This window comes from Pezoporus wallicus, unplaced genomic scaffold (genome assembly GCF_028554395.1).
Source record: "Pezoporus wallicus isolate ANWC-B61680 ecotype Strahan unplaced genomic scaffold, APGP_CSIRO_Pwel_v1 contig_736, whole genome shotgun sequence".
In the NCBI taxonomy this organism is placed as follows: domain Eukaryota; kingdom Metazoa; phylum Chordata; class Aves; order Psittaciformes; family Psittacidae; genus Pezoporus; species Pezoporus wallicus.
Window position 1 is genome coordinate 2,913,834 of NW_026639744.1, and position 23,662 is coordinate 2,937,495.

Below are 23,662 nucleotides of genomic sequence, written 5' to 3' on the forward strand. Positions count from 1 at the left end.
TTCGCAGGTGCCAGTACGTTGATGAAGGCGGCAGGCCGAGGAGGAAGGAATGGGGGGTACAGCAGGAAGGCAGCTGGTGAGGATGGCCTCGGTGCAGTTGAGCTCCGGGGTACTGCTGCATCTTCAGAGCTGAACAACTTTGCACAGTGCCACTCACTGGAGGGCCACAGGCTTCCAAGCAGAAGCGATGGCTGGTTTTAGCAAGGCTGCAGGACTCCATTCACAACTGGTGGAACGGAAGGCCATCCATGCTTGCCACGGTTGCCACCAGTGCACCTGCACAGCCTTCTGTTCCAGAGTGCAAGGCCAGGGTTGGCCTCCCGCTTGCTGCTCCAACCAGTGAATGAAGATTGAGAATGCGAATGAACACGCGGAGTTACCTGCTATTAACGGCTTAATTAAAGGGGTTTCACATAGAGCTTCCCTAGCCCCAGCATACATGATGAAGTTTACATCACTGCCATTTTCACATCCTGATACGTCTTTAGCAACTCATGCAAAATAAATGATTTATCGTGATACCTACATTTCTTGAGGGAAATGAAGTAACTTCCTTGGAGTCACTCTTTGCCCAAAAAACATTCCCTTCAAGTAAATGCTCTACCTTCCGTGTTGGAATCTGTACAATCTTGCATTCTGTTTTATAGGTGTTACATGACTGCTTGCTGTTTGATCCACTGGCTGATGAGTGCCCATTAATTACTCTGAATCCTAGGTGATGGCTAGTACTCGGTCTATTTCATATGTGCTGCATTGATTTAGAAATCTGTAAGATTAAACATTACTAAATAAAAACAATTACTTTAAAAGAATTGTGTATCAATTGTTAAGAGACTTACTGAAGGGGACGGTAGACTTTTGATCATGAGTACCACAGGCATAAACTCTGTGGATTGTGAATACCACACATATGCACTGAAAGACTGTTCAATAATATTTTACAGCTGAGAAACCTGAAATTAGTTGCTAAGTAAGACACTGGGAATCAGTAACATGCCCAGGAATCTAGCTTCTATCACATCTAGTAATGGTGGCTAGTTTGGACAATACAAGCAAGAGAAATTTGTGTCATGAAAGATAAAACAATTTTTCTAAATGTACATACCAGCTGTAAACATTTCTGGTTAACACTGAAAGTCTGAATTCAGGGTAGTTCAAGAAGAGTTACATAATCAAATAACATAATTGTGGTGTTCCTGATTTCAATTTTTAGCCCTCAGTTTGCAGGCAAATTTTGGGAACTAAAACATTCAGGAATGATACAGATTTGATAAAGTCTTGAGGCCACCCATTCAGCATACAAAATGACTGTTCCTCCGGTCTCTGTGCCCATTCACAGTTATCAGAACACCTCTGCCCTTCTAATTGTCATAGGGAAACTACCAAAATCATGTGAAAAGATTAAAGAAAAATCTTCAGACTTCTTTTAAAAGATACTTTGTCCAAGACACCTCAACTTCCGATTTTCTGCTGCTTTTATATCATCTTTTTTTTCAAAGAGATGCCAATAGAAAAAAAGAGAACCTATACTCACAAACCAGAACACTCTTCATTAAGCACCATTAAGGGTACTAAAATAATGAGTTTGGAAGCTCATTAATGAATTCCCTACACTAAGACCTGCACATTTCATTCATTCAGAAAGAGAGCACACTGGAAAACTTTTCCTCTAAGAAAACAGACAGAAACATCATCAGGAGAGAAACTCAGCAAAGAAGAAGAGTTAAGCAAGCTTTTCTAGTGGTTAAGTGGTTAAATCCCTGCTCTTTTCGTTGGAGATTGCTGATGGCATGTGTATGATCCAAGCTTGCCATTCAAATATAGTAATCGCTGTAAATTTAGTTTTACTGAAATAGTAATGCAGACAATTGGCTCTTAGTGAACAAAGCAATACATGGGTAATGTCAAGTTAAGAGGGGTGATGCTTGTCTCACTGCCGCAGCTACAGTAGCTGTGATCACCTAAACTCTCCCAGATGTTTGACTGAGTTAGGATACAAGCTGAAAAAATGCAGCTATGTATGTAGTGTAGCTGGTAACATTCCGACTTTTGTGAGAACTAGTGCTAGCTCTAGTATGGCAGATAAAGCATTAACCAGTACAGAATCTGAGGGAGCAAAAAAAAAAAAAAAAAAATCAATTGTTTTGCATCAAAGAAATAGTTCTCCCAATAATCTAAGCATACTTTTAACACTCTTACAAGCCTACCATCATCATATGCTCAAAACACTGATTAATCTTCACACCTCTGGAACATGTAGGCAAACCTTTTTATTGAAGTCTTCAGAAAAAGGAAAGGCGTGAAGCAGTCAGTGGTGGAGCTCATGTTAGAATGCAAGATGCCTGAGAGCCAAATGAGAATTGTTTTACTCTAGGTAGCACAAATTATTCAGCAGGACTTTAGAAAATAAAACTATTACTGAACCAGATATTCTGGGGAGGGCAACGGAAACAAGTATTTTACTAGAAACCAAACACTGACTGTTCTTTCTCAGCAGAGACAAGAAGCATAACAGTAAGAGCATATATAAAAAAAGATTTAAAAACTCTAGTTTAAAAGCAAAAAACACCTCCACAGCCAGAACTCCGAAACATTACTTGGGGAGGGTGCTATAGGCATTGGGGTTCCACAGCATTCATTTGTAATTCTTCTATTTTCTTCAGTCACAGCAAGAATTATGACTTACACCCTTCTGCAGACCAAAAAAAAATAGGGCAAAACCTTTACATGGTCAGTGTTTTTAAGAAACATTACATGTGGCATGCGTTTATCACCTGCACTCAGACTGTAACAGTGAACAGGACTGGTAGAAACTGGTCAAATACTAGGCAGCCCAAGTACACCTGAAGGCCCCAGTTAGCGTTATTTACGTTCATTCTAACAGGCAGTTGAACTGCACTCTAACTGCTTGGCATCGCTGCTTTTAGAATTACCATTAAAGGGCCAGGAGAATTAGAAGTATCATAATAAGAATTGAATGTTAAATGCAAGACTTCCAAGATATTATTTAAAAAATTCCTGCATATACAGGATCTGAAGTATTAAAATCGCCAAGAAAATCTGGTTTGCAAAACAGTCTTTTATTGTATCCGTGCCACACATACTAGTGAAAAATAACACTCCTAAAAAAGGAAAAGAAAAAGAATGCTACCTTTCCACAACATTTCTTTAAATAAAACTTCAAGTACTCTTACATTAGTACAAAAAAAAAAAAAAATCTGATCTATCTGCCCAACAGGCCACCACAACACACAGTAGATAAAACACAGTGGTTACAAATGTCTTTTTTGTTATTTCTGTGGCAAGGCAAATGGAGGGAAATGTTTCTATGAAAAAATACTGTGTGCGTAGGAAATTGTCACAATTTTATTCCACATGGATACAAATGATTATACTTGAATTTGAGGCCGTGGTGGCTTGAAATCATATAACAAAATAGAAAAATGGAAAACTAATATCCCCTACACCCTGTTTTAAAGGCAGGCACTACCAAGATTAAGGAGACTCCACAGTGTTGGTAGAGGATAATTACTGTACAACCCATATAGCCATAATTACCTTAAGACTAAAATAAAATGCTACCGTCCTCCTAAGGCATAAACAATAATGTCTGCAAACAATATGTACACATCATACATATTTAAAACAAGACTTAATATAAACAATAATGAACAGTATATACATGTCTCAATTCTTCTTCACTGTCTTGAAATACAATTTAACTACACAAGTGATGCAGCAACATATATATAAATGTACTTGTAACTCTACAGTAAAGTTTAATTTTTAGTGCTTTTACAGCACATCAGTGTAAACAGTTTCACTTGGCTTTGTTTTATATTTTAAAACATTCCTTGTTGTATTTTCAAGATTTAAAGCAATTTTCTAGTTCTTCCTTTTCACAGAAAACGAAGATTCTGAATGCTGTATAATCATAAATAATTCATAAAATTAAATACATTCACTAAAAAATAAACTACAAAGTAAAAAAATGAAAAATAGATATTTATTGAAAGGGAAAAGAACCATTTCCCCTAGTAGAGCTCTGGTGGTTGAATATTCAGTGCGTTTTGATATATTTTAAATTGCTATTGCACTATAACACCCCTTTCTTTGAAATTCTTTGGGTGTGCTTCCCTGTTCTACCTAAATTAGTTTGTTAAAACACACAAACCAATAACCAAGGGGCCATGGTTGCTGTAGGAGTGAAGCCTTTAGAACTAGTATCACAATTGTGATATTTTAAAGGAAAAAAACAGTCATTAGTTATGCATGTGCCTTGCACTTTCATGTAAATACAGTTCACATTGCTGGTCTCATCAGTCCTCATTTAATGACAAAAAAGCAATAGGGAAAAAAAGGAAGAAAAAGTTCTGGTAACTTCAGCTCACTTTGAAAATCTCTGTCCATTTTTTTTCAAAATACTTCCTCATGTTGTGGCCAGCCCTGCCTATGTCAGAATCATCTTCATTAAAGGTTTCACAGTTGTCAAAAACAAGCCTGACGTCTAGCGAAAATGCTTCAAGATTAGGGTACCTGAAAGAAGAAAAAGGTGAATGATTTCTGGAACACTGAGAATCAAAAGGAAAAAACACTGTAACTGCATGAGAATGAACTACCTTAACATCAGTGAATTTAAAGCCAGCCACAGAATATTCAATGAATGCTTTACATGTTAAAGTTTTTAAATTATAATTTAAACAGGAAATATCCTACAGAACTTGCTTTGTGTGGAGCTGACAGACACTGAAGTGCGTCAGTCTTAACAATCAAGGACAGAATTTTCTGTGGTGGCAAGCTGTTGTTAGAGCACAGGGATGTAACCAGGAGGAAAAGGGAAGAGAGGCATATAGTGTCTTTTTCAAAAAGTTGTGCAGTCTAATTGTAGGACTATAAAATGATTAACCACCATTAGTGGAATATTACCTGGCCTCTCACAACCAATTAACTCCACAGCTACATTATTTACAGGGACTCCATCAGATTAAAGCCCACACAGTTGGTTCTTGCTTATATGTAATAACACTGAGATGTCTCCATGAGACAGGATGAGGAAAAGAAGTTTTTCCTGCTGATTGATTTTGTGCATTTAACCTGTCAACTTTATTGTTCTGCAACCAGTTCCACAGGTTCTCCCTCCTCACATGCTATTTCACTTAGATACGAAGTTTTATTTTGACTGTAAAAATAATCATAGAGGTGCCAGAGCAGGCAGGTAAAAACAGTTTAACTTATTTAAAAAAAAAAAAAAAAGTATTTCAATGTTTAAATATTCTTTTAAATGTAAAGTAAAATGTACAACAGGTTTACTTACTGTCCACTACTTAGTTTGTCTCTAATGGTGGAAAAGTCCATAGGCTTTTTAATAACTTTCTTATAACCAGGAACCAGTTTCAAGTTCACAGGAAGTAAGAAAGGCCAGGCATCTTCATGAGTTTCCAATTCCGAGAGAATCATGCTGAATAAAATAAGGTTTTAAATCAGTATCTGAAGTTATTCACATATTTACAGAGGTTTTTCACTGTTCCATAAATTCATGAACCTATCCACTTTATAAAAGGAAAGCACTTTATTCTGTGCCCTGTGTAAGGCTGAGAGCAGACAGACAACTGAGTATCTAAAATAGCATTAATTTCTCACCAGGCAACCTATGTAAGATGAAATTCTCAACATTCTAAAAGAAAAATTTGGCCCTGCAACTTGAATACTTTGAACCTCAATGTAAATCATTTGCAAACCTGTAAAACCGGGTTTACTGGGTTTCCAGTAAAATACTGGGATAAAACAATTTTCAGTGAAAAATACTGGCTTCCCAAAACTATGATAAGGCTAAAATGTGCCACTTTTGAGTGACCAGCAATACTACAAAGGAAGATGCATTCCCATTGCTGTGTCTTCCTCTGAAAGCAATGCCTTTTGGATATGGCATATAATCATCATTTGAACGCTGTCAGTGCTACCAAGTTTCACAGACAACATTCTAACATTTGGTACATTGCCTCTTGGGCTTCATTACCAAATACAGCAATTATTCCCATCATGCACACATTAATCCCTTATATATACACACAAATTATCGCAATCTGTATGGATACATGACAAAGAATAAGTTCCTATTCCCAGAACACAGACAAAAAAAATCAGGTAGTACTTATTTCAACAACACTTATCCAAGTTTAGAATTTTTACTTTACCTGCATATAGCCAGATCCTTAGAGTCATCTCTTTTAGCTTTCTTAATAGCAGTGAAATTTTCTTGCTTTAATTGGCTTACAGAAACATTTTCATCCATTTTTCTTTTTTTAGGTTCTGTTTTTCCTCTTTTTAAGGAGGCGCTTGTAGTTGCTGTGTCTTCATCCTCTGTATCTCCTGCTAATTTCCTGCTTCTCTTTTGTTCATTACTTTTTTTCCCTTTGATTTGAAGTTTTTTTATTTTAAGAGTTTGACCACTTGCCTGCAATAGAGAGAACTGAAATAAGCAATAACCAAGAAATTACAGAAATCTGTTATGACTGATAGCAATGAAGATCAGAGACAAACAGAAGCACCAAACCAGCTGGCAGAGACTATTCACTTTTTGCTCTTCTCTAAAGGCAAGTAATGGTGCTTTAGGCACCTGACCTTCAGACTGGTAAAAAAGGATCTCCTAACAAACTAGGCTGGTGTAGTTTTAGACAAATGTTTGTCTATTCTTAAAAGACTGATATAACTGCAGCTGTATTATTTGCAAGATACAGAAAACTGGAAAAGAGTTTTTTGAAAGTCTTGGATGGAATCAACTGATATAGAAAGTTTGATATTGAAGATATAGATAGCTTGGCTACAAGACAACTACAAACACAACCTGAGTATGACAACAGAAGAAACGGGGAAAAGGAACATTATTTAATAAAGTACCACATATAGGCAGTAAAATGAAACTAAAGGATACATTTTAAATGAAATTACGATTATGGGTACTGACAGCATCATAACACAGCACAGTGAAGTAATCCTTCTAATTATTAGAATAGGAACTCTGCAGCATGTCAAGTCAAGCACATGATGGCACTGAAAAGACTCACTGACAATCAAAGAATGAAAATATAGAAACAAATTTCATGAAGAAAGAACAGCAGCGTCAAAAGCACTAAACTCTGCCTGTGCTACTAAGACTACATTAGATAGCTTGAACAATTTTTAAACTGTAACATTTTATATTCTCCTATCAAAATAGTCTTTAGTTTTAAAGTTGTCTAAACCTGCATTTTTACATTGTATTTTTCCAGGTTAAGAATATGCAGATTTCACTACCTACTGTAAACCACTGCAACACAATTCCTTTATTTCACAATGTCGTCAGTAACTTTTTTAAGCATTTGGCACTGATTGTAATTAGCACCCAAGCTGAATTAAACTATTAATCTCTATTTAACGGCAGCCCAACATAAAACACACACAATTATTTTCATGGAAAAAAGCACTGGTAGACCTGTAACTACCATCTATACAAAGGTTATTTCACCTTTATGGTTAGTATTACCTTTGCTATGCAGGCAGGACAGAACCAGTCACCATCTGGTATGGTAGTTATCTTGGGTCTGTGGCAATAGGTGTGACAGCCTTTATCACAACCATCACAAAGGAGCAGCAGTTCCTCATTATCTCCCTTTCGACAAATTTGGCAGTACTATATAATAAATTAAAAATAGCTTTAATTCAGTTTTTCACTCTCAAAATTATTTTCATTTTAGCAGTCTGCTAACGATCACATTTGTAAAAGAATACATGTAAGGAACTAATCTAAAGGCTACATTTGGGAACACATCTGAATATTGTATATGCAATATACAAGTTGCTATTTCATAAAAATAAGTTGTATTTCATGACAGCATTTTAAAATAATAATCAGTAATGATCTTATCCAAAGGCCACCATGAACAAACTCCAAAAGGCAAAGTAAATGGTCCTAGCACTTCCCAGAATTCACACTAATTTAAAAATACCTAACGACTTACTGATTTTCTTATATACATTGTGCTATTTTGATACGCTTCTATATCTGGATTTCTTTTTCAGGAACTTAAAGACCTCCATGTGTTTTCACCAAATATTTACATTTAATGTGTAATTAAATGCACAGAACATTTCATTCAAACTGAGCAACACACTGTACATTTTTTCTGGATAACAAAATACTACCTTGAAACATTCAAATGCCTTTTCAGTTGCTCCTACTAAATTCATAAACTTTTTGCTCTAAAGATAGAACTTTAAACTTAGAGCTACATAAATTAAATGTACAGTCTTACACTACAGTTTTTATTTAAAACATCCTTTAATTGTCCAGACATAATTAGAAACTGTATAGGATTGGCAGAAATAAAAAATTAGGGAAAAGACCACTAATGGAAGAATCGCTTTAGCCACCCTGTATGTAGCACTGGCCATTCTTAACCATGTCAGAATCACTACTGCTGTAGTAAAATTTTTGTTTTCAGAAATTTGAGATTCAGAGGTCCATGAAAATTTTGATACATGCATTTTGCATTCCTTCTATGTATATACAGTTAACACAGATCTACACGTGAAGCATACTAGGAAACGGGTATTTCAGCCTATTTGCACCCAGTTTGTATGTTCAGTTGCAAGAAGTGCACATGCAAAGAAACCACACATTTGGAACATCTCAACTTTCTGAAAAAGTAAGTCCTTAACTGGGGTATGCGATGTTGAAACTCCATAAAGTTTATGTCACAGATGAGATCAGAAATATTCTATCAGATAGAGCCAGATATGACTTTTTTACCTAAATATTAACAATAAAGAGTAATTACCATCTTAAATAAAGTAACCAGTTACAGGGCTTTTTATCTTAAAAAGTCCAAGATGCTGAATTTGCTAAGCAAGAGACAATTTTTTCCATTAGGCTTACATTTTTCTATGCAAAATATGGTTAAACTGTATTAAGTTTTACAAACAGTAATAAGAAATGCATTAACAACTATGGTATCTTAATGCCTTAAGAGGGAAAACAGGAGACAGCAAAATAGTTTAGTTACAGTATTATTTTTTAAATTAAAAACACTTACAACTTTCATAATAGATTTTTCCCATGCTATTGATTTCTGTAGCTGCTGAATGCAGAGAGCTACCTGCGCAGCACTGCGCGCTTCTGATAATGCCCTTCTCCATACTCTTAGCCCTGGAGCAATATCCTCTTCAGTTCTGCATTGAAATACACAGTAATTAAGTAGGTCACATCCGTGTTTGCTTATGTTTAAATGTGGAACAATCATTGTCACATTGAAAGCCAAGCAATGACAAAACATACACAGCCAATAAGTATAAGGTTTAAGCAACTAAATTTCATGTAGTGCACAGACTGTGGCTACGTGCCTCAAAGCTTAGTCACAACCAGTTAAATGTAAGATAACTTTGCGAGATTATCAACAAACGTAACAAAAAATATCTTTACAAAGCACCATGCAGAATAACAAGATCCGTATGGATCACAGACATACAAGAAAGTACATAGATAACAGGCAATGAGAAAATAGGCTCCAATTAGCAAAGAAGCACAATAATTTTTCAAGTTAATCTCAATAACCTACCCGTCACCATCACCACTAATGGATGGTGCAGGAGCAGGGACAGTAACTGTGCCCACATTATCCAGTTTGATCTGAATGGTGGTACTTAAGGGGCTCTTCAGATACCTTCGCTCTATGTTCCGCTCCAAGTCAGCAAGCCTGGTTACAGCTATATCTAGAGGGTTGTCACTCTTCCGCTCTAGAGAGCTTGTACTGCTTTCTCCGCCTCCAGCACAATCTCCATCGTGCTTCTTGTGCAATCTAGTAATTGACTTATGTTCACGATATACCAAGTCGTCTCTCTCTGATGCAGGTTCAGGACACAGCCAACCCTATGTTAATAGAAAGGTTTGTGCATTTATTGGTTGCTGTTAACTTAGTGTGTAAACAGAGGAACTGGTTTATGGAATCAAACTAAGTAACTGAAGCGCTGTTTCCAGTAGATCTTGGTTACTTGTAATCCATCTGTAGAGACAGTTTCCAAAATATCCAGAGAACTAAAATAATTAATCAAAAAATACAAGCATTACCAGACTTTCTGAAGGAACCTTTCTGCAACAGTCTGAATTTTTTTGTCCTTTTGAAGTATCCTGTTCTATTGGTCGAAACATCAGAATAGGTCTATCTGTCCAACAGGCTCAAGAAACAGTATCAACTGGTCACAGAAATAACACCCACCCCTGGAACTCACTAGATCCCAGATACTACTACATCTGTACTATGCATAAATACATGCAATTTGATATCCTTACACCACCAAAAAATTCCAAATCATAATGACAGCCAATGAATTCCTAACTTATTCACACTCACAACCATCCCATGTTCTCCATGACTTTACAGTACTCAAGCAAAGTATTACGATGTACTTGAAGGCTTTTCTGAAAACATTAACAGCAACAATCATGCAAGACAGGCAGAAATGTGGCAAAACTATCATTAAGCACTATAATTAAGCAGTCTACATGCAATAAAATCTTGGCATTCACAGGTTAACAAAATGTGCAGGGAACTGCACACTGTACAAGAACTCTCCAGAACTGCCATTCTGAGCATCTTCAGCTGAAGATTTAAGCGCAGTAAAAATGTTTCAAACACAAACATCCGTGATACTGCTGCGGTGTATTTGGTTTATTTGCAGACAAGTAGAGATAGAATAAGAAGACACTTACCAAGAGCAAAAGGACTGCTACTATCTACTTTAAATTCTTACCACTTAAAGAGACATTTTACTAAAAGTTGGTTTTACCTTAACTTGTAAACTAGCTGATGCAACTCTCCTCTCTAGATCTTCCACCTGCTGAAGAATAGCAAGATCCGTCTCCATTGCTTGTTCTTCTACTGACCAGTTTTCCACAACATCTCGAGTTACCTGGTTATCTTCATTTTCATTGATATCAATAATTGCAACTGTATTTGAGAATCACATTATTTTTATTAGCATTATAACTTCTCAGAGTAAATTCAAACTGATTTTCCTGTCACTCCAGTCAAATGCTGAAGAACTGTTGTAAAAGTGTACTACTCTTAATATACCAAATAGGGATAACAAATTCTGCAAGTTTTCAAACTCGAAATTTAAAGGCAAGAAGGGGAAAGAGCTTAAAGAAGTTAATGACGCTTCTGCCACTAACGCGATTTATATTGAACAGGATTTCTCCATTTCTATAACCTTCCGGAACAAGGCTGGTAAAAAAGCAGCTACAGACAATGAGACCTCTATCTTTCTTCTCCAGCCACTACTCTATATGTCTCTAAGAGCTCTATGCCAGTTGTCTTATGCCCCAACATGTGTTAACATAAATATCAGTTACATACCATCCTTATTTTTGATGCAGGCCAGAGTGATATAATCCATGTGTTTCTGTATTTGCTTTTGTAAGGCCTTTTCTCTTATTCCCCTGAGATGCAGCACTTTAAGCAAAGATTTTAGGTCCTCTGGATCAGTAATCCTCCACCACCCATACTGCATTTCTAAATCAAGAGAAGCATATACATTGGAGGCATTTCTTACGTGATCACACACAATCAGATTAGAGAAATTACCCAGCCAAATTCAACAGGCAAATTATTTTAAAAAAATAAACTGAATTGTAACATTGTAGTGGTACTGTAGAGATTACATGTAATTCCATCTCACTGTTGTGTACTTACCTTCTGGTATAGGTTTTGGGTTAGGATAATCTACTGCCTTGGCTACTTCAGTTGTCATAGAAGGGGCAGAAGCTATTTTTTCAGTCTGTAGTGCTGGTGATTCACTTTTACTTGCAGGAACACTAGATGCCAAGAATGAGTTACCATTCACTTCTGATAATCCCAACCCTGATCCAAGAGCAGGTAAAGGAGATGGAAATGGAACATTTGAACTAAGAACTCCTGTAGGCCATCCACAAAACTGAAGTCCCATCATAGGTAGTCCAGTCTTCACCTGCTATATAGAATATGTTGTTAACACAATCACAACTACTGTTATTATTACCAAGAAAGCTGAATTGTGATTAGGATGCTTTATGTTTAACGATAATCAAAACATAAAGGGAGCCATTACATAGTACTTTGATTAGTTTAATAAAAACTAATGTAACGCTAATGTATAATACTTTTTATGGTCCTGTTAATGATTAAAAAATAACAGCTTTTAAAGGGAGGGTATGATGTGTCACATTTCTGAAAACTAGTCTGCTTTTGATTTAATACCAGTTGCCAACCTCCTAAAAGCAAAATTAGATTACTGAACCACAAATACAAAATATCATACATTGGCTCACCTAATTTTACCTATCGTAATCTTTTTTTAATCAAAAAACATACAGTATTGTAAAACTTCTGTAACATGGAATTAGGTATTAGAAGAAAAAAAGAAATTTAAATAAAATTGTAACACTTCTGTGAAGTGATTTGTCTAAACAGAAATTCTGCCCAAATAAGCATAGCAAATTCAGACTGTTCAAAAATGTATTTATTTCCTTACCTGCAGTGATGACAATGCAAAAGGACTTAATCCCATTGGACTCTGTGCAGAAGTTGAGCCCAGAAGAGGTGATGGAACAGGCGAAGGTGACTTTGATGGTGGATGTGATTGAGGAGTAACTGAAGTTGTAGTAGCTGGTGTATCTACATGGGTAACTGACATATCATCACAGGGTGTTCTCGGTAAAAGGCTGAACCACTGTCTGCTCTTTTCAGTAAGAGTCTTTAACAACTGATCATTTGGAATTAGTGGAGAACCATAAAACTTTCCTGTCCCACTTGCATGAGGACTGAAAAGATTATTAGCATCAGACTTCTCAATGGTGCTTTGTGATACAGTAGGCTGAAGACTGCAGAGAGAGTTCTTTGAGCTACCTGGATAAGATAATGTGCAGCCATTTGCTGCACTGCCATTAGGTTTAGGGGACATAATGTCAGATTCAGGTGGCATTTTTGCTACCTCTAACAGTTTGCTTAGTTTCGAAAAAGACCCAGGCTTCTGTAAAAACAAATTAGTGTTGTCCTTCTCTTTCAGATCTTCCTTTTGCTCACAGTGAGTTGTATTCAAACAGTGTAATTTTTCTTCTGCCTCAAATTCTTCTTCCTTGATATGCAGGCTTTCCTCCTTTTTTAACTTCTCTTTTTCCTTCGCAATTTCTTCTAGGCCTAAAAATATAAAAGAAACACAGATGAAATATAACAGACCAACTAATTTAGACCATTTTTATTACAATCATTAAAGAATTACTTCATTTTTGGCTCAACACATGCTAGATCAATTATTTCCTTTCTTTTTGGTCACGTCCCTTAACCTGCTGGCCATGCTGCTGGTGATGCAGCCCAGGACATGGTTGGCTTTCTGGTTGCAAGCACACACATTGCCAGGTCATGGTGAGCTTCTCATTGACAAAAACCCCAAGTCCTTCTCCTCTGGGCTGCTCTCAATCCATTCTCTGCCCAGCCTGTATTTGTGCTCGGGATCGCCCTGACCCAAGTGTTGGACCTTGCACTTGGCCTTGTTGAACGTCCATGAGGTTCACACTAGCCCACCTCTCAAGCCTGTCAAAGTCCCTCTGAACAGCCTGGGCCAGCTTCCATTAAAACTTCAGAATGTGCCCACAACTGTGGCATATGTCAAGATAGAAACAATTTGAGTATCAGTGCAAGAACCAAAATGACTACAAGATGAGGGAAGGAGAAGTATTTTTTTAAATGGACAGATCATCCAACATTTCATATCTCACAATTCCAATGTTTAGATAAAGAATTTAGGAGTGGATAAAGTGTAGAAAGGCAAACTAAGAGCTGAGGGGAAGAGGGAGTTAGTTGAGAACTTAAAAGAGTATGTCCATTTTGTTATTCAGGGAAATTAAACTTTCATTAAAACAATACATTAAAAAATATGGGTTTGCACAAGTTTTTGGCTAAAACTTCTGTGTGTTCTTTCTTTCGTTTTTCCTGTCTTAAGACAGAGTTGTATTTCAAAGAGTCTTCTGTGTGTACAATTTCTGAAGCATTTGGGAATTCATCGGCTTGAAATAAGTAAAAAGTGAACAAAAGGAATGCAAGCAGCACAGCATATAACAATTTACCTTCTGTATCCAGCTATTCATGTGCAGAACAGTTCATAACATACAGCACAAAATAATGCAGAACAAAAGACAAATTCATTTTTATGTTGCCCATTTTTGAAAGTTAACTTGAAAATCAAGATTAGATCTAGGCAAAGTTCTATGGCTTACTTTGGAGGGGCCAAAATAGGGCTCAGATTTCATTCCATTCTGTTACAGTTATTTTAATTAAATAGCTCTCTAGAATTCTCATGAGATTACGTTATTCTGATGTGTATCAGATTTTATTTATTTTGTTATCCTGGTGAAATTCTAAGAGTAATGGAGCTTTGCTTCATTGGTACCAGAATTAGAAAGGATTTTTCTGTGACCAAATGCATGATTATGTTTAAAAATGTTAATACCTACTAAAAGGTCAGATTAATACATATTTTATGCATCTATCAAATTTAAAGTGTGTGAAAAAGTTCAATCACAGTTAGTATACAACTGTCACAACCACAAAATTACATATTAATTTTAGAAAAAAAAAACAAAAAAAACAAAAAACAACAGACCTTCAGTATTTGCTGGATTGGAAGAAAGATCACTTGGTAAAATAAAAAGATTAAACCATACTGTTCATCAGAAAACACAGTACTCCAATGAGTGAAAATAATTTTCGTATTTTTTTCTAGACACATATCAAATCTTTAAGCACACAATAGCTTGTATATTTGCACAAAATACCACAACTGAAGATTAAAAGTTTTGGGGGTTTTTGCATTCTATGGCCATCCTAATTTTCATATGCATAGTTCACCACCATAAGGAAATGTAAATAGTTCAGAAAGAGCCAAAAAAGATCGCATGTTGATAAAAATTAAAAAGCATAACATATAGAACTGTAACAGCTGAAAACTTCCAAAATATTAATCTTCAATTTGAAAGATATTAGCTGATGTTTCATAATCAGAAAGAGCAGAAAGCACCACATGAATAGACACACCTACTGACATCAGCCTGTTTAGCCTCTGAAGTTGAAGCCTGAAGACCTTGCTACACAAAATTACAGCCTACACAGATGCACAGGATACCCTGCCAAAGTATGCCCTGGTGTGATAGTATGCCTCTATGTTTCTTACCTTCACCGCTTTCCATGCCTTCTACAAAAATACCACCACACTGGGGCAGAATCCAGTATCGGCGCCTGTAACGATCTTGACCAAACATCATTGAACGCAAACAGTGCGAAGCTTCAAATAACTTCTTTCTGTACTGGCTCTGTTGCTGTTTTGAAAAAGGTAAAGTATTATAATTCAATGGGGGGAGAAGGGAAATCGGTATAACAGAAAACATGTCCTGGCTGCCAGACTGAACAGAAGTTCAAGAGTCACATGATGAAGCTCTCTTAGGAAATATTTTCTCTCTGTGTTATGTGAAATTCTACTCTAATTGCTGCCTTGATTTTACTTATAGAGCTCCCTTAAAAAACAAAAACAAACCAAACATCAGTTCAATCACTTCCTGGTTCAGCTTATCAGTCTTCCTTTAAAAATGTATTTTGCAATGTTGGCTATCTTATTAACACAGAGCACTGAAGACAGCTGACACTGCAGCTTCTGATGGGAAACTAGTGAAATATTTCAACTGGTTCATCAAAGAGTGAGAACAATAATGTCTGAAAATAAATTCTGTATTCAAACACAAACAGTTCTCTGAAGGGGGCCAACAAGAATTTCAGTTTGTTTACTCAATTCTTGCTCTGCTAAATTCACACTGCTGGAAGTCAGATCTAAGTCTGAATTGTTAATTTATTGCAATTTGCAATGTGAAAGAAACCAGGAAACAAAGTCTTAAATGACAAATTTTCTAATAAGAAGAGTAAAAGCATGGGCCGTGAGTACCCCATCTACTACATTCTCTTTCATTTACATTGCTTCCTATTGCACTGTTTCTTCCTTCAAAATCTGAAGCAAAGATAGCTCCCTGTGTCGGCTTGGAACATGGTTGCAGTAGTTAGCCAACTGCAGGAGGGAATGAGAACTGCAATCATTTGTATAACAAAAGTCATTGCTTCTAGTACACAAAATTTACCATCACTTTCTAAGATCAACTAATAAAAGTACATCAATTAGGTCTGGATAAAAATTATATTACTTTTTATTCTGAGTTGTGCAAATACATTATCAAGACCTTTCTAATTGTCTTTTGAATCGTAACAACTTTGTGCCACTAAATTCACAATTCAGTAGCATTATTCATATTTTCATGAAACAAAAGCTGACCCTTATTAAATTGGAGCATAGAAAATTACTGATAACATTCTAACTCACACCACCCAGTGATCAAAGCCATAGTGTAAAGACAAACGACCCCTCACCTTTGCCAGTTTTTCAATCTGCTTCTCTAGTTCTTCAACACTTGCTGTCTGGTCCCCATCATCCTGTAAGCACCAAAAATATCATCATGCCAAATTTATTTCAGGATAAAATCACACTGCCATGTCTTATTAATATTACAGTTAAAAGAGATGTTACAGAAAATGAGAGGTAAATTCTAAGGGTAAAAAACTTCAAATTTTGTACTTCTTCAATATATCTGACTAGGAACAACATAACTGGAAAAAGATATATACTGAATCTTTCCAAACCATCCCAGATGCATACAAAGGAGAAAGCTTGTGGCCAAATGTTCACTTGAAAACATTCTTTTTCTGGAAGAAATAATTCAGTTTCTGCATGAACACTTAGGACTATCAAATCTAATCTTCAGTTTCTAGGAAGCTTTTTTGGATATTCAAATTAATTTGTACATGGTTTTCATGCATGAAATAACAGAATCTGTTAAAACCTTATTAGTCTTTGCTCATTTTATTCCAATGTCTACAAGAAACTGTAGAGCCATTTTAAATTACAAGTCTCCTATAGAAGTTCCAGTATTAATCTTGCTAATCTCTGAAGAGAAATGCACCCGTGATTAAGTCTATAATGTCCTCCTTCTTGACACAGTTTAAAAATTACAGTCATTTCCATAAAGAGAGTTTTAATTTAGTTCCAGAAAGTCTTTGGGGGTAACAGTAAGCTTCCAAAAGAATACAACCAAAATCCTAGGAGCTACCAGTTGCTTGCACCAGAAGATACTGGTGGTGTATTTTTTGGCTCTCTAAGAGTGTATCAGAGTGAAGTCTTCTGAAATAACATAAACGTACAGCATAAATGCAATGAACTTCTGTCTCCACTGGAGTTCCAGGACTTTTGTCTACAAAATGCCCAGTGCACCAAAACAGGAGACTGTACTAAATGGAACCAAAATGTTACTTATTTTTAATTTTGAAATATGAATTTTTAAGAGCTTTGTGTTATGCCTCTAAAGTATTCTCTTAAATTCATACACATTACAGTATGTAAAATAAATCCAGAAAGACAGCACGAAGGGCTGTTCCTACCCTAGAAATCAGTTGTGCCTAATGAAGAGTGTTCATGAAGACTGGAGTTCACATACTATATTGTATAGATGCACTGCTCAAGCAGCCGCATCCACCACACCCATAAAACCTTACTCTGAACTTCAGTAACCCTGCATAAATGGATTATTTTCTAAAAAAATAATCCAAAACTCAGTGCACTAAAATCTAGTGCTCAGTATTGCTTTACTCCTTTATCAGGTTTCAAGAATTCTAGAGTTCTACATTAGAGTGCATCTTACAGGCCTGTAATACTTCTATATTAAAAGAAACAAAATAAATACATTTTTGACTATTGTAGATAGAATTCAACTTAACAAGCTAAAAAAGTTTCAGGGATCCTTCCTGTATCTTATCCGATATTGACTAGTAAAATTTATCATCTTGTGATCAAATGCAGTTGGGCAGTGACTAAGCTATAAAAGTCATGGAAAAAAACCGACACAGGAAGGTCAAAGGTAAGCTTCATAATAGATAACTTTACACTTCTTTCATACTTTGTTAACTAGTCTAATAATAACAGACCTTTATTCTCCTAAGAGAAAGCAACAGTTACGCTTATCTCTTAACAAAAGTGTAGCTCTCTGAACATGCTACAATCCTTCAGAACTTCAACAAAATTAAGACAAGTAAGCAGGAAAAAACAAACCACCATGACAAAAACACCACGACCCATACTACAATAGCTCCCCCAAAAAGGGGGGGAAAAATATCTGGAATATAAATTTACTCCACAAACCAAAAAATACTGGAGATAAGTTATTCTTCCTTTTTAATTCTGAGATTTTTTGGGAAGCAGTGCCATACTGCAGAGAAGCAGAAGGAAGCTAAGTTTTAATTTACTAGGTGAAGTTTCACTATATTAAAAATCCCCCACCTCATCCTCACAAACTTCTGCCTTCTTTCCTTTTTTATCTTCTTTGTCCTCTTCATCCTCATCATCCTCATCTGCCTGATCATCACTGTCGTCATCATCATCATCATCATAATCACTGTCCCCTCCCTTTCGTCTGCGTTTGCGGCCTGCTGCTGGTGTTTCCAAAGAGTGCTGCTCCTCTCCTATGTCTCCACCTCCTGTAGCATCTCTTTTGCCAGTTTTTTTTGCATGAATGATTCTAAGCCTTGAAACACATGACAAGGGGTGAAATTATGGAGTATGTCTCTAGCATAAACATACCTTTCTTCCTACATGACTGAAAGTAAATCATACATTTTAGATTCAAATTAGCTCTTCTGTTCTAATATGACATCATATTTTCTCGGTATTTATTGCCATTAGTCAGTAAGAAAAATTCACATAATGAAACCCCTTAAACCTTTTTACGCAGTTCTGAGTAGAATTTCTGTTTCTCCCAGGTGAATTTTACTGCACAACTGTTTAGAAGAAATGAAACAGAAGAGGGAGTTTGGATAGTCAGAAAGACAATTAGAAGGAAGAACCATTTCAACTTCTCTATCTTTGGTTTAATGCATTTAAGAATATGATCATAAAATATCTGTGCCTGGGGAGGGGAAAGGGAGAAGGGCAAGAATCCTCAACTGGAAAAATGAAATTGTTTACATTTGCACAGCAACAGCAAGGTTGGTTTAAACTATTTATTTTTTTTCTCCTTTTCATAGTCTTACGCATTTTTAATTTAGTATTATTTATTATTTGACTTTAGTCTCTTGGCTGACCTCTTCTTCTACGACATACTTTCTTTTCTGAGACATCTGAGCTACCTGAACTACCAGGAGATTACTCAAACTCTCATTTTTCCTTTTATAAAAGAAAAGGGAAACTTACATACCAGTAATTATGGTTGTAGTAGACCTTCTTCTTCTATAAAACCCCTATAAGACAAGATTCCACACAGCAAAAATTACAGTTCCACCTATCGGGGAGCTAGCAGGCAAACATGCTGAACCACAGGAGGTGTAAGTAAATAGCCAGCCCTAGCCACTTGTAATGCAGACCAAAAATGCAACTGTCTCAGAAGAGATTCATAAACGTGTAGAAAAGACAAAGATTTTTGGAAGAGATGACTGGAAGAAGGCAGGATGGGAAAAGTAGAACGGTAACGACAAACACAATTACCAGTACGTAATTTTTCCTTGTCTTACTTCTATCTCTTCCCATCCTACAAAACAATATTCCATACAGCAAGTGGCTACAAGTATGGCAAGTGCTGTAGAAGTATTGGCTTCTGGACATACAGACAAACGTATCAGCCTTCTAAATACCAACATACAAAGCCAGTACTCAACAGCACAGACTTAAATGAAGCTGTCACTGCTGCATTGGTAGCAGCACTTTTTAAAAAGACTGGTAGCAAGAAATCATCAAGGGGACTTCGTTTGCTTGACACAGTTGCCCTGGGGCTTTTTTTTGTGTGTGGTTTGTTATTTTGGGGTTGGGTTTTTTTTTTGTGGTTTGGGTATTTTTTTGGTTGGTTGGTTGCTTGTTTTATATGCAGTGGCTAATCCACTGGAGAATTTAGAAAGATTTACGTTATCTAATATAAACAAATTTTTAGCTATTTTAGCAGCCAATTTTTTGTTGCTGTTGTTTTTAATTAAAAAAAATAATTCTCAGGCCTTCTGGTGAATTTGAAGCAAGTAACATTTTCAGGTCTGGTGCAAAGAGCCTTAGTATGGCTGAGCATAAATACTACTTAGGCTTCCACTGAGTTAAGTTTCCTAGACAAAAATTTCCTTTTTATGAAGACAACTTCAAACCATCAAATCCACTTCATCTGGACTGGAAATTCCAGTCTATATACAGGAATTTACTCCCCAACAAAGTCACTAGTCAATGATTGGATTGTCGGCTGCAAGAAAATTTTGGAGACAAGTTACACTAAAATTATCTTGAAGACAATAATAAAGCTGGCAGGTGGAAGTGCAACAACTGGCAAACACAGCTTTCATATATCTAAAAGAAATGAAGAGGAAAAGGCTAGTTTTGCTGAAAGCAAAAATAAGAGACATAATGCTGTCAAGCACTAAAGGAAGCCTGCATGACAAATTGCAAGGATGGAGATGAATCAAAGATGCTCTCTTTTAATAGCACCATAAGAAGGTAGCAGTCTGTATCCAAATGAGTGTAGAGGCAGAAGTCAGTAAGAGAGTAACTTAAGTACTCTCCAGGTATTTCAAGGGGTAGCATACTTTTCCTGCTCCTACTTAGACATATGGCTCACTGAGAGAAGAAAACCTTCACTCAGAAAACCGTTTCATCTTTCTCACTTTCACGAATACACTAAAGTGACATCTGCAGCTACTGAGAAAATTACAAAGTCTACTGGCTTACAAGAAGAGTGGGTGGCCCATCAGACAATTAGACGTGTGGCTTAAGCCACACAAAAATTCAACTTTTGACTTCATTCTCATGCCTTCCTTATAATTTTTGCACACAAATATTAAGCAACTTTAACTTCAGCCTGCATCTCAAAAAATAAAAGCTTCCCAACTCAACATTACCACTTCCTGCCCAAACTTGGGGTGTAAATTTGTCCCCTTATCATCATCACTTACAGTTGAGATGGTCTCATTGGAAAGAAATCAACTTACAAGGAGCATGGCATAATGTTGGCATCTTAAAAAGATCACCACTGCAGTGAAAAACCTTGTTCTGCAGTATTGCAAGTCTTTTAAAGAAACCGTACCTAATCCTTCAAGTAGCTGTATTTCATTTTATCCCTTTTTATACTGATCAAAATATAAAAAAAAAAATGCCAAGAAGAAGACATGTAATGGAAAAGGAGATGCTGAGATTATGATTACCTAGTTAAAAAAATAAATAACTGAATCATCTCAGGTGAGCCTTCTGACTATAATTGTGATACAGAAAGCACAAAGAAAGAAGACTTGATTGTATGAGACAGGTGCCTTTACAAAAATGGTGATTAGTATCAAGATTCACATCTAGAAGTGATAGAGAAGGAATAAGATGCAACCTATCACAGACCATCAAGTGTAGCAGAAACAGTCCTGGCAGCTCAGAATTCAGTTTCCAACCATATATATTACACTTACCAAAGAATGTTGGTTCGGTGTCCTCAAGAGGAACAAAACCCCCCCAGAAAACTCAAAACCAGCAACAACCCCCCAGAAACAACATAAATAAAAAATAAACAAACAGAAAACCCACAGAGTTGTTTGTTTAAAAAAAAGGCATCCCTATAGGCTTTTACACAATGATTCCTTTTTCCAATCTGGGGTTTTAATGTTGCTTTTTCTCTTACAAACACAGGTCCCTGAAATCCAGTTGAGGAACTTGTAAAAAAACTCATAAAGAGTTCAAAACAGTCTGGACACAGTGGTATGAAGATTTACCACAAAGAAACACTGGCAAACTGAGAAGAAATAAACCCATTCATCTGCATCCATTGTTCTACCACTATGCACTTCCTACACATGATGGGCTTGGTGCTGAGGGTCTTGTCAAGGTCTGTAGGTATGTGAAAAGAGCACACATCTGTTGAGCACATGGCAAGCAGTCCAGATACTCCTATGCAAAACTCTTTGAGATTTGGATTCTTAAAAACTAGACTGAGTTTTCAAATGGATGGGGATGATAACATGGGAAAGAATAAACTCTGGAAGCAACAGAAAAAAAAAAAGACCAAACAGAAGATTGAGATGGACAGATTCTTTTCAGAGAAGCCCCAGAACAGTTCTGAGAGCTCATGTCAAACACCAACTGATATAATAGGAAGAAAGCATTGTTTAAAACTGATCAAAGAAGGCTCTTCCAAAAAGATTCTCAGAGTTCATCAGAAAAACTGTGGAAAATCAGAAGATTTTCAACCAAAGGTGAAAGATGATTGAATCAAGTCCAGTGAATTCAAAGCAGCAGAAGAATAATGCTGCTGAGCACTTCCGCATTACTTACACTTGAAAATAAAGACAGCACTACCACAACCTGAAATCCACACGCCTGGGGGAAACCCAAGACATGGAGAAATGACTTTTGGAAGGAAGAGTGGGGCTTGGGACTTCGGGGTATTTATGCCCACTCTTTGAAAGGGAAGAAAAGAGAGATCATGAGGAAAAGGGAGGATCCTACATCTACAAGTACTTACAGTTTGATGGAGGGAGAGAAAGACTAAGCAGTCCCTAAGGAGACAGACAGGTATGGGTTCCATTCCACTAATAGACAGTTGGCTACATTAGAACTTCAGAAACACTTTTTAAACTATACCCTTTAGAGGGGACATAGATGAAGATAGGAAAAGGTATTTGGACTCTCCTAAAAGGTAAAATACATTAACCCTGTGCAGACTGTGATCTACAGTATTAGCAGAGAATTTCTTTTTACTGGTCTAATTTTTTCCTCTACCTCCCTCTTGTCCTTCTTCTTTACTTCTTTCCTTCTTCCTTTCGAGATATATTAAAGGAAAAAAAGGGAGACATGAGATTAGAAACACAAGTACCTAAAGCAAGGACTAAGAAAGGATTTACCATTCCTAGTAAGAAGTAAAGATGACTAAGTAAAAAAAAAAAAAAAAAAAATGAAAGTAGAGTCTGGCCATATATTTTTACCCCCTGTGATTCATCAACTTTATGCCTTCTAGCTTCCTGGTAGCTGGAGCCAGTATGCTTGCTGTATGGAATTTTGTCTTGTAGGATTGGGGAACAGTGGGTATGAAACTGACAACCCTTTAAAAATTCCAATTTTACCTTAAACAGAAATATAAAAAAATATCTCAAAGTTTGCATTCTACATATGATCTCTAGTTATAGGGAACAACGCAACACTGACAGATGGGAAATACTATGATTACATAATATAAATTAACAAAATTTGATTGGTAACTGTTGCATGAAAATCACATCATCTTAAAATGCTTTACAGAATGAACACTGGTAATTATGGTAGCTACAAATAAACTCTGATAACATCAGCAGTGATTTGAGAGCTCCTGTAATACTCCAATTAAAAAATCTTTACCTTCTATCAAGGAATACAAAATGGACTTGACTTTGTTCCACTTCTGAGGGACACTAACCCCTGAGTCCCACAGATCTTTCACAGATTGTCAAAGACTGGTGCTGCACATTCTAAATCTGCATCCACCTTAATTAAACAGTTCAGTTACCAATTCCTTGGTGAACCTGTA

At 36.3% G+C, this 23,662-nt stretch overlaps 1 protein-coding gene across 20 annotated transcripts in view; it reads right to left on the minus strand.

Moving 5' to 3' along the window:
* Positions 1–3,059: 3,059 nt before the first annotated feature.
* BAZ2B (bromodomain adjacent to zinc finger domain 2B) overlaps positions 3,060–23,662 on the minus strand; it is a 127,125-nt gene continuing 106,522 nt past the window's right edge. For 12 of the 20 annotated variants that reach the window (XM_057415627.1, XM_057415629.1, XM_057415633.1 and 9 more), the window contains 13 exons: positions 18,436–18,679; positions 16,476–16,538; positions 15,238–15,382; positions 12,544–13,208; positions 11,727–12,003; positions 11,391–11,546; positions 10,822–10,982; positions 9,594–9,904; positions 9,072–9,207; positions 7,523–7,669; positions 6,195–6,454; positions 5,315–5,458; positions 3,060–4,536 (listed from right to left, as the gene is read on the minus strand). In XM_057415627.1, the coding sequence (XP_057271610.1) occupies positions 4,383–4,536; positions 5,315–5,458; positions 6,195–6,454; positions 7,523–7,669; positions 9,072–9,207; positions 9,594–9,904; positions 10,822–10,982; positions 11,391–11,546; positions 11,727–12,003; positions 12,544–13,208; positions 15,238–15,382; positions 16,476–16,538; positions 18,436–18,679 (2,863 nt within the window). In that variant the 3' untranslated portion in view covers positions 3,060–4,382. Of the gene's footprint in view, positions 4,537–5,314; positions 5,459–6,194; positions 6,455–7,522; positions 7,670–9,071; positions 9,208–9,593; positions 10,070–10,821; positions 10,983–11,390; positions 11,547–11,726; positions 12,004–12,543; positions 13,209–15,237; positions 15,383–16,475; positions 16,539–18,435; positions 18,680–23,662 lie in introns of those variants that run through there. The other 8 variants (XM_057415640.1, XM_057415639.1, XM_057415638.1 and 5 more) reach the window with 4 other exon arrangements.